The 9,909-nt window shown below is 31.0% G+C and overlaps 2 protein-coding genes across 4 annotated transcripts in view; one reads left to right on the top strand and one right to left on the bottom strand.

Moving 5' to 3' along the window:
• Nucleotides 1–781: 781 nt before the first annotated feature.
• ICA69 (islet cell autoantigen 1-like protein) lies at nt 782–3,891 on the bottom strand. The gene is made up of 4 exons (XM_085188077.1): nt 3,198–3,891; nt 2,881–3,108; nt 2,405–2,656; nt 782–1,941 (listed from the first exon to the last, which is right to left on the bottom strand). The coding sequence occupies exons 1-4, from the start codon at nt 3,765–3,767 to the stop codon at nt 1,732–1,734; spliced, it is 1,260 nt and encodes a 419-aa protein (XP_085044203.1). The 5' UTR covers nt 3,768–3,891; the 3' UTR covers nt 782–1,731.
• A 223-nt stretch (nt 3,892–4,114) lies between these two features.
• Nucleotides 4,115–9,909, top strand: part of Eip63E (cyclin dependent kinase Eip63E) — a 68,255-nt gene continuing 62,460 nt past the window's right edge. For 2 of the 3 annotated variants that reach the window (XM_085187691.1, XM_085187686.1), the window contains exon 1: nt 4,115–4,336. In XM_085187691.1, the coding sequence (XP_085043817.1) occupies nt 4,267–4,336 (70 nt within the window). In that variant the 5' untranslated portion in view covers nt 4,115–4,266. Of the gene's footprint in view, nt 4,337–9,290; nt 9,697–9,909 lie in introns of those variants that run through there. The other variant, XM_085187690.1, reaches the window with a different exon arrangement.

The raw sequence follows: 9,909 nt of genomic DNA, 5'->3' as shown, positions 1-9,909 counted from the left end.
TGCTGCGTGCGGAATATAGCGTGAAGCTGATTTTTTTTGTAATTGCACTCTCAAAATTGAAAAAAATCTGAATATAATTTAATTACGTATATAATCAAAGACCACTTAAGGACACAATTTTATTATAATGATTAAAATATAAGACAAGATTACATGTGGAATGTAAATTAAACATAAACACTAAAAAGGTTAACATTTTAACAAATCTTTGGTAATTTTAACATATGCATATGACTAGACTAAACATCAACTTAAACAAAATTAAATTATAATAGGCAGTATAATATATTTGGCATATAACATAATATACAAATCAAATGATAATAGATTAATGCAGTGCTTATTATGTTATATTTAATAATAAAATTGAAGACTAGTCATTTTGGGCATCTTATTTAAATAGTTTATAAAATTTGGTATATAATGGTTGCGCTGCAAGCTTTAGTATAAGACTATAGTTAGTGTAACTTAGCAGCCTTAAAAATATGTTAAGGTATGTTATTTCATTGCACAACATTTTTTTATAGCAAAAATTAGATATTAACAGAAAATATTTTGCAGTTTTGATATACCACAGTATTTATTTACATTTTAAAAATACATTTTTATATATTTTTTATTATTTCAAATTATAACCATAAATTACATTTGGTCATGCTAAGCTTTACGTATATAATTTTGGGAATGAAAATAATGCTGTTAACATTTCATTACATAAATCGATAACCCTGTTTTCTTGAAGTGTTTCAAAATATTTGTACATAATATTCAGTTCACTGTACTTTTGGGAAATGTTCTCATATACTATTAAGAAAAAAACATTTAAGTAATTTGAAAACTAATTTAGCTGCAGCAATACTGAATTGCATAACTTTCTCAATTTTTATATTTACTGGTTTTTTTCTGGTTTTATTACTTTATTCACATTAAATAATAGAAATAGCTGTTTTAACAATGCTTTGGAAGATAAGTCATGCTTAAGTATCAAACAGAAATGTTAAACTTTCAAAAATAAACAATATTGCACAAAAAGTTACATTCATCTTCAATGCATAATTAATTTAAATAAGGATTTACTTAGAAATATAGTTTCAAAAAAATATATATACTAAGTACACAATATTATATACCATTAATGATTAGATGCATGGGCGTAGACAGAAGAGTGAAAATTTTACTTACACAAAATTAAGCCTGGAAATTAAAAATAACTTCACACAAAACAATGGCCCCCTGAAATATTTGTATGTCCTAGGCCCTTATTTATAAATCACTTTAAGTCTGAGATTGATCTTCAAATACCATTTTCATTTTTATTCAAAGGTATATCAATTAATAACGAAAACGGTATCTCAGGATCTATCTCAAACTTGAGAGCATTTTACAAATACAGGCCTTGGATACATCCATTTTAGATGACTTAAGCTGGATAACTTTAAATATTATTAGTTCCCAATAAGCTATCGGGATTTAAAAGAAGATCCAATTCTGTAAATTTAAAATAGGCAGCCTTGTAGTCTTTCTGAAGTACTGTGATTCTCTTTTACTTATCCATCTTTAAAGTACTGTCTTAGGCTGCAGCCAAGAACTTGGATGATTCTTTTTTTGATTGTTATTAATTCCCAGTAAGTCATGTCAATTTGCAAGAGGATCCAATATTTCAAATAATTATTCATCTTTTTAAAGTTTTGTCTTAGACTGTGGCTGTGACATTAACTGATTCTATTTTACTTAAGCTGCATGACTTTGGTTATTATTGGTTCCCAAAAGGCTATCGGGATTAGCAAGAGGATCCAATTCTGCAAATAGTTTAAACCAGGCAGCCTTGTCGTCTTTCTTAGGTACTGTTTTTGAAGGCTGTGGCTGAGAAGCAGGCTGGGTGTCTTTTGTGATAGAATGAACTGGTGTCAGAGAACCTTCTAGCAAGTTGGTGTTTAAGTTCTAAAATTAAAATATATAATAATAATTAGTCAGTTATGTGATCAACATATTAAATAAAAAATAAAAAATAAACACAGTAGTATTCATAACAAGATCTTCTAAAGAATATAGGATTATTTTCGCTGTACACTGTATTTCTTATGTATTAGACAGAGAAAGTTTACACTCCATTGCCACATTCTGTTACTAAAGCAAGGAAATAAAAATAATTTATATCCCCTTGTGGAAATTAAACCCACAATTGTCAATTTTATAGTCAAATTCTGTACTGCTGTACCAAGACAGACTCAAAGTATATATATATTTTTTTAGTGCAATGCTTGTGGGTTTGTTAATATTTGGCATGTGGTATTAGAAGCCATTCAACAGGTAGTGTCTCAAATTCAAGACAGAAAACACAGAATAGATTTTCTTATCTATCCTTGATGATGCATGACACTCAAAAATACAAAAAATATATTACCTGTAACAACTGAGATGGCATAAAAGAACCAAAATTAGCTGGCATGTCACAATCCAGTAGTAAACCTGCTAAATCTTCATTAACATTGTTTTCTATAGCTGGTTTTATTATTCCTTCAGTGTTAGTGTCAATTAAACTAGTTGATGTAGATGGTTCTTCAATAGGTTTATCATTGGACGGTTGCATTTCTTTATCAACTTGAGAATTCTCTTCAGTTTGTGGTTTATCTGGCTTTTCATCTTTGTATTCATCCTGTAAATTATAATAGTTTTGTTTGATGTTGAAATTGATTGCAAAAGATTTAGCTAAAAATTAACAATAATATCAAATTTGACAATTTTATTATACCAATAACAGGATAGTTTCTAGAGATTTTTAGTTTATACCACTACTAAATACACTCAATAATTTCATTATATTCTGTAAATCCACTTATATGTGTGATATAGTGTGAAGTAAAAATAGTAAACATTTACTTGGAAGAACAACATCTGGTCTTTGTCTGGTATACTCTCTTCCTGATTACCATCTATTTCTCCTAAGCTCTTTAAAATATAAAATTCATATTGTGGTGTATCTTTCATAGTATCCACAGTAGCTTCCAATGTTTGACCAGTTTTTGTTGTAAAATTTAAAAAGGAACTTTGGTAATTGGATAATACATGTGAAAACATATTGCACCTTGCTGCTGCTAATAAATCAATCTGTAAACAATTTATGAATGAGTATATTTTTATAAAATTTAATAAGGGTACTAAATATTTTATTATGTATAATAATGTTAGGTTTTTACCTTTTGAAGTACATCAAGAGTTAATTTGTCAAAAACTTTTTTACTTTCGCGAACTTGCCGCTGTGTTTTTCGAAAATTATCCAAACCACGTCCAGTATCAGGATCCAATTGAGCGCTAGTTGATTTCATCCAACTAAGGGCAGCGCGGTATTCAATACGAGCTTTTTCCATGGCAGACACTGTGGCTCTCATATCTTTTACGGCGCGACATCTGAATGTTTCTACCTCATGATAAAGTCGTAGCAGTGGCGGCCTAACTGAGAGACGTTGCTGGCCGGAGTACGAGATTGCTTTACCAGCTGATATCATGTGCTTTCCTGCTGCATCACCGTCTTTACCTGCATCTCGTAAAAACTTTCCTAAAGCATTTTCTTCTTGCGCTAAAATACAAATCCGCTCTTGATACTGATCTAATACACGCTGTAATTGCAAACAGCTATCAGATATTGATCGAAACAACTCTAATTTGGCATCAAGTTCCGCATCGGAAGAAACGATACACTCATCCTCTTTTGTCCCTAATCTCTTTAGAACAGTTTTTTTAGTCACCCAATACTGATGCTGCATCATTTTTATATCACTATTCAATTAGAATGGTAAATTAAAATATATTTATGATAAATTCATCGTTGTTGCCGAAAACAGTGCTGAAATATATTTAACCATAGACTTAGTATTTGACGTTACAGTCAATGTTCAGCAGGGTACTGAAATTTCATTATAGATTACGAAATTTATGTTTCTTTAAGAAAAGTAACAAATATATTGTAGTTCCGAAAAATGGTAAAAACATCGTAGTTAAATTACTTTTGAGACCGTTTTAATGAAATACAAACGTCCATAGTGTTATTAAAAAATATTTTTTTAATTTTCAGCAAAGGATGTGTATGTGCCCTAATGTGTTTATTGTCTATGACGCCATATTTACAATCGGAATGTGGAATGGCCGACGCGTTTCGCATTATATGCGAATGTCTTGTGTTATTATACTGATTGTAAGATAATAATATGCTATATTATAGAGAACTGAATTATTTTAATTAATATAATTTTTGTAGAGACTGTTACGATGTACTGTGCGAGTGATAAAACAATACCCGGAGTGTCATCCTCGCAGTCTTCGAAGAATGTCAAAGATGGTAAGTTTGTAGTTGTCAGTTTGGATATATTTAACGTTTTTGGTTATGTATATTTAGCAGTTATTTACAAATAATTTGACAGTAGCTATGTTGCTTTTAAAACATTTATCTCAGCTTAACTTTTAAACTTAAAGACGAAGAAAGTATATATTTTTTATGATATATGACAAATATCGCTTTGTCGATTGTTGTTGTTTATGTAATTCCTAATTTATATTGAATAATAACTTAAATATATGAAATTTTTACTACAAAAATAAATTTATGCTATGAAAGATATGAAATTTCTAACTATTAAAATCATAACTAAATACAAAATATGAAGAATTAAATGTAATACTTTTACATTAAAAAAACATATTTGATACATATTTTGTTACACACAAAAAAAAACCTGCAGTTTTAATGACATACACTTATTCATCAACATAATAAATGTAATAAACAAAATATACACAAATTTTATTTGATATGTAATTAAACTTACTTGATTAATACTGCCATAGCCATACAGTTATTTTATAGAAGTGCTAAATAGGTTCTTATTTACTTATGTTATATTAAATCAACTTAGAAATGCTGTATTACTAAATGACTTGATCAAATTAATTAGTATTGTTTTAAAGGATGTTTAAATTTTCTATAATTCACATAAAAATACATTGTATATTGTTAGTTAATATTTAATTGTAACCATTTAATATTGATATATCAATAGTTTAATATAATTTAATATTCACAGTGAATACACAAATATACTTAAAAATGTTTAACCATTATCCATCATATATTAAAATGATTGTAAGACCATTGTAATGCAGTGGCACTATGTTTGACTGCAAACATGTTTATGGGTTTGGTCACCCCCTCAGTTTAATGAAATATATACATTTTCATATTCTGGTAGAGAAACAGCATGTTGAGTTCGCCACACAATCCACTGTCACAAATTTGTACAGAGTGCCTTAACACTAAGTTTTAACAAATTTTCTAATTATTGAGAAAACTTAACAATTAATCTATGATAGTAAGTTAATTATTTTTCCTCATCATCAAAAGGTTGATTTCTTGATATTAGCATTCTTCAATATTTTTAGTAAGACATTTAAATAATTATTGTGATGACTTTTTCATATTGTGAAGAGAACTTAATATAATAAAATTATGATCATACAAAATGAATGTAATCATTTAGGGAATATTTAAAATTATTTATAATGAAGAGGGGAACAGAGTGTGTTAAGACTTGGTTCCCTCTGCCTTCCTTAGTATGCCAATGAAAATATACTGAAACATACATAATAATGTTCTCACATGTACTAATATAATCAAATAAAATCTGCTATTTGCTAATAGCTTATATAATTATTATATAACCCAGTCAGGGGTAAAAAGTAAGCATGAAATAATTATTCAGACTGAATATTAACTTCAACATCAAACAGTCTGTCAGGTATTTCAGTACATAGGTCAAGGTTGTATGAATTTGCGAATGGCGCGTCTATTTCGGACAAGATAGATCGATATCTGTTTCGAGACTTTAGCGAGAGTGATATTAAAAATGGATCGGTCCCATGTCTAACTTTCATCTGATGATAATGAAAGGAAAGAAAATTTTCCGTTGGTCGAACATAGCATAGTATTAACAATATAATATTTAAATTAAATGTAATAAAAAACCATCAATAACATTTGTTTTAAATAAATTGCCAATTTATGTATTACGTATATTGAATGTTAAACAAAAAATGACTACTTTCATGAGCCAAAACGATGCGTACGTTTTTAAACTGATAGACAACAATTTGTTTACGATACTATATCTGCTCACGCTAGATTTATTGTCTGAGACACGTATCACCAGCTGTTACGAGTATGGAAGATGATTCTTTCTATATATAAAAAAATAAAATATAATTCGGGCCGAGGAGGGTTGTGGCGAGGGGCACAAGCGTATGACTATAATCGCGATAGATTGTGGATTCGACTCAAAATATTTAATTAAATATTTATTTTATTTCGTCTCTGTGCTTTCAAGGCAAACGTAATTCCGTCAGTTAACATGCAATGCCTCTATAATTCGGCAGAAAGTAGGATGCGGGGTGCCCTTAATACAAGACAGGCTCCCTCTGTCTACCCCGCATGTACCAGGAGCACAACATTAAGCTAAAAAAAAACGATATTATAATTTATTCCCAAAAATATTGAAATAATACTTTTAGGCACCTATGAAGCCTTAAAAATTGTAATAATAATTCTTATTTCAGACAGCATCTTTACTAATAATTAGATTAGCTTTCGAGTTTAAACTCCCTCTGACCTCCAAACATGGAATGACTCATTCGATAATCAATACGTATTAACAGTGCATCTATTTTTACATGCAAATGCAATTTATACGCCTTGAAACTTACACCGCAGACTGGGCTACCTCAAGAAGTCTTACGTCCTGTGTTACGAAACCAATTATGCTACCTATATCGTTATAGAAACATTATGAAACAATGTTGTTTGAAGCGTTTTCTCTTGTGTTTAAGTCCTGCTGTCATGCCTCGATTACGGCTCACTTCCCATGGTTCACGATGCATTTGACAGAAATATTTTTTGTTGATATTTACTCAAACGATAAAATCGAAGTGCGTGTTTGTAATTCGTAAATACTTAATTGTCTGGGGTAACTTTTTTTTACCAACATTAGCAACAACGAAAAGCACAATACATCTTTATGCCGAATTCTGAAGGCAGTGCGTGTCGAATGGCAGAAGTTAACATCGTTTTTTACTTTGTTACCAGAGCTAGAAAATAAAAATAATAAATATTTCGATTTCTAGAGTGAAAATCGAACCTTCAATATGTCGCCTTAACAGTCGCGAGTGGCCTCAAGCAAGATCAAGATATTGATTTAGCTTAGCCAATATAAATATACATAAAACTTATTATATATATTTACTACTGCAGTGCTCTTGTCACCGGAAGCGAGGGTGGACCCTTAGACGTCTAGGTTTAACAGACGCTACATAAGCACGGGTTTGCCCTACTTAGAAACGTCCCAGCTCGGTGGCCTGTAATGCTCTCGCAAATGTCAGGGGTCGATGGAATTCGATATCAGGTTCAGGTGGCGTTGTATCCCAGTTATTTTTATATAAGATACAATAAATGTGCAATATTTTATATACTATATAAATGCATATTAGTATATAAAATAAATATTTGTATTTAGGTACTAGCGACTAGCTCGCGTTTCGCCCGCTCGAAATATACAATTATGTTGAAACTAATCGGCTTCTTATATCTTATCATATTAAAGTAACACATTGAAAATTAAAGCTTTAGCCAATAAAAAAAAACATTGTGTAGCAATTTTGTCGAACCAAATAGTTTACAGTAACATTACTTTTATATTTATGAACCGATTGTACTAAAACAAACACTAAATGTAAAGGGACGCTTGCCAATATATAATAGTGAAAACTCTACTCTAACACTTATCAGTTAAGCCGATTCTAAGATTTGCGTGACGAACAGATAAAATAAAATATTAAAAAAAATATTGTTTTGCGTTAAATTACTCTGATAAATGTTCCCAGACATTCATCAAAGAAGTAGAATCCACCACCCATATTAGAAAAATTAATATAATAGATTTTCTCATAATCTTCTTATGTACAGTTAGCGATGTGAGTTACAACTTTACAATATACATATATTAAATAGGTTCTTTGAATTTTCGCGATTTTATAAGATAATATTTTATAAATTTTATATTAAAATAACTTTTAAGTGACCTTATAATTTCTTCCTTAGCTAGTCTATCACTCACGTGTATATTGTATTTAAACTAATTAATAACATTTTCCTTTATTTGTTCATTTTATATATTTTTAAATTGTAAATTAAAATGTCAATAAAGGTTTAAGATTTATATTTATTACTATTTAGTGGAACTTGTTCCGTGAAGTTAAAGCCACGCAAACTTTTAAGAGGTAAAATGGCACCATTCTCTAGAGAATATTCCTTGGATATTTAAATTGTCAATGGCCTACTATGTTAGTTTATGAATATTTCCATCTCGAAAGTATAATAAGTTAAAAAAAACAGGCAACACATACAAAAGAATATGTAATAATATTAAATTCGTAAATAACACATGTGCATACTTTAGGGAGTAGCAATTGGTACTTAATACTGAATGAGTTTTTCAAAAATGTTAAGTTAACAAAATAAACAACTTATATAAAATAAGTCCTTAATGTTTGAAGTCCACGAGCGTTGCCTGCGTGGAATAGAGTGCCTCGCAAATCGCAATTGTTCGATTTAATTGTGCACCTGGCGTTGTACGGCGAATTAATTAAGTTACTTTGCACCGTGACATTGAAATTATTTATTTGAATGTAAATTGAAAAAAATTTGGATATATGTCGTGGTGCAGGAGCACAGGGATGTGACTGTAAACGCCATTGGTTGTGGGATCAATACCAACTCGTGAAAATGAAATAATTATTTATATTAGTGTGGCGTTGAGTTTCGCCACTCAACACGCAATGCCTTGAGAATTGGGCGGAAAATGATGGACGCAGTGTCTTAACAACACTAGGTTAACACTAGGTACCCTCTGCCTACGCTGCTGTGTGTGGATACAGCGTGAAGCTGATTATATATGTAATTTGTGTAGTAGTTTTTACTATATGTATTTCAATACAAATTTATATTTTTTATGCAGTCTAACGCATAATTATATTGCATCAATGAATGACATACAATATTTGCAATCTAAGAAACGAAAATAAAAACGCAAGCAGCAATCACGCTTGCATACAGTAGGTAACCTATGTATTGATGCGTCAGGCTCGCAGCGAGGTGTATCTATGAAAGGCCGGGGTGCTCCGTCTGACACGGTTCCGGGCGCCGGCGCGGCGAGTCGGGAGACTGAACCCGGCCAGACGACACGCGGTCATCCCCGAGCGCTCCCGCCTCACCGACCGTCCCGGACGAATATTACACGAACTTGACGTTAAATTTGCAACTTACTACGTCTTACTTACTTCCCCCGGATAATATAAGTCATTGTTGGCAGAATAATGCTTTTCGCGTAATACTATTTCCGATTGTCGAATTGATTTCGTGACGGCTTGGTTGCGTGCGTGATTTGTTTATATTTGTTATATTTTGAAATATCGTACGGTCGACGTCTTCGGTTGTTATTGATACGGGTGTCGATAGAGCGGTAAAAATTTGTTTTCGTGTGAAAAGAGACCGAAAAGCCGCCAAACTGTATTCCTTCGACAGTTTTAAGGTGTACGAGTACGATGAGGACACAACGTACAACGGCCATGAGGATACCTTTGGGACCCATAAGAAAAGTAAGTCCTTGATAATTGAATTTCTATAGCGCTATTATAGAGTAGTTGTTGTAGATGTTTAAACGTTATATATAAAATAGACGATTTAATTTATAGTTATTGCAATGGTCATGGGAACGAACCTGACCTCGTTATGTTATGTGTTTGTTAAAGCAAAACGTCAAGTTTATATTTTGTTGTTTTAAGTTTTAGCTCACTGTTTAGATTGAGAAA

Source organism: Heliconius melpomene, chromosome 7 (genome assembly GCF_056956725.1).
Source record: "Heliconius melpomene rosina isolate 202511_hmr_F chromosome 7, ASM5695672v1, whole genome shotgun sequence".
Lineage (NCBI taxonomy): Eukaryota > Metazoa > Arthropoda > Insecta > Lepidoptera > Nymphalidae > Heliconius > Heliconius melpomene.
This window is presented reverse-complemented; position numbering and strand designations above follow the sequence as displayed.

Coding starts and splice junctions, on each gene's coding strand:
- ICA69 (XM_085188077.1), bottom strand. CDS start 3,767: ATGATGCAGCATCAGTATTGGGTGACTAAAAAAACTGTTCTAAAGAGA. Junction 3,109..3,197: donor CTCTTGATGTACTTCAAAAG/GTAAAAACCTAA, acceptor AATTGTTTACAG/ATTGATTTATTAGCAGCAGC. Junction 2,657..2,880: donor ACCAGATGTTGTTCTTCCAA/GTAAATGTTTAC, acceptor TATAATTTACAG/GATGAATACAAAGATGAAAA.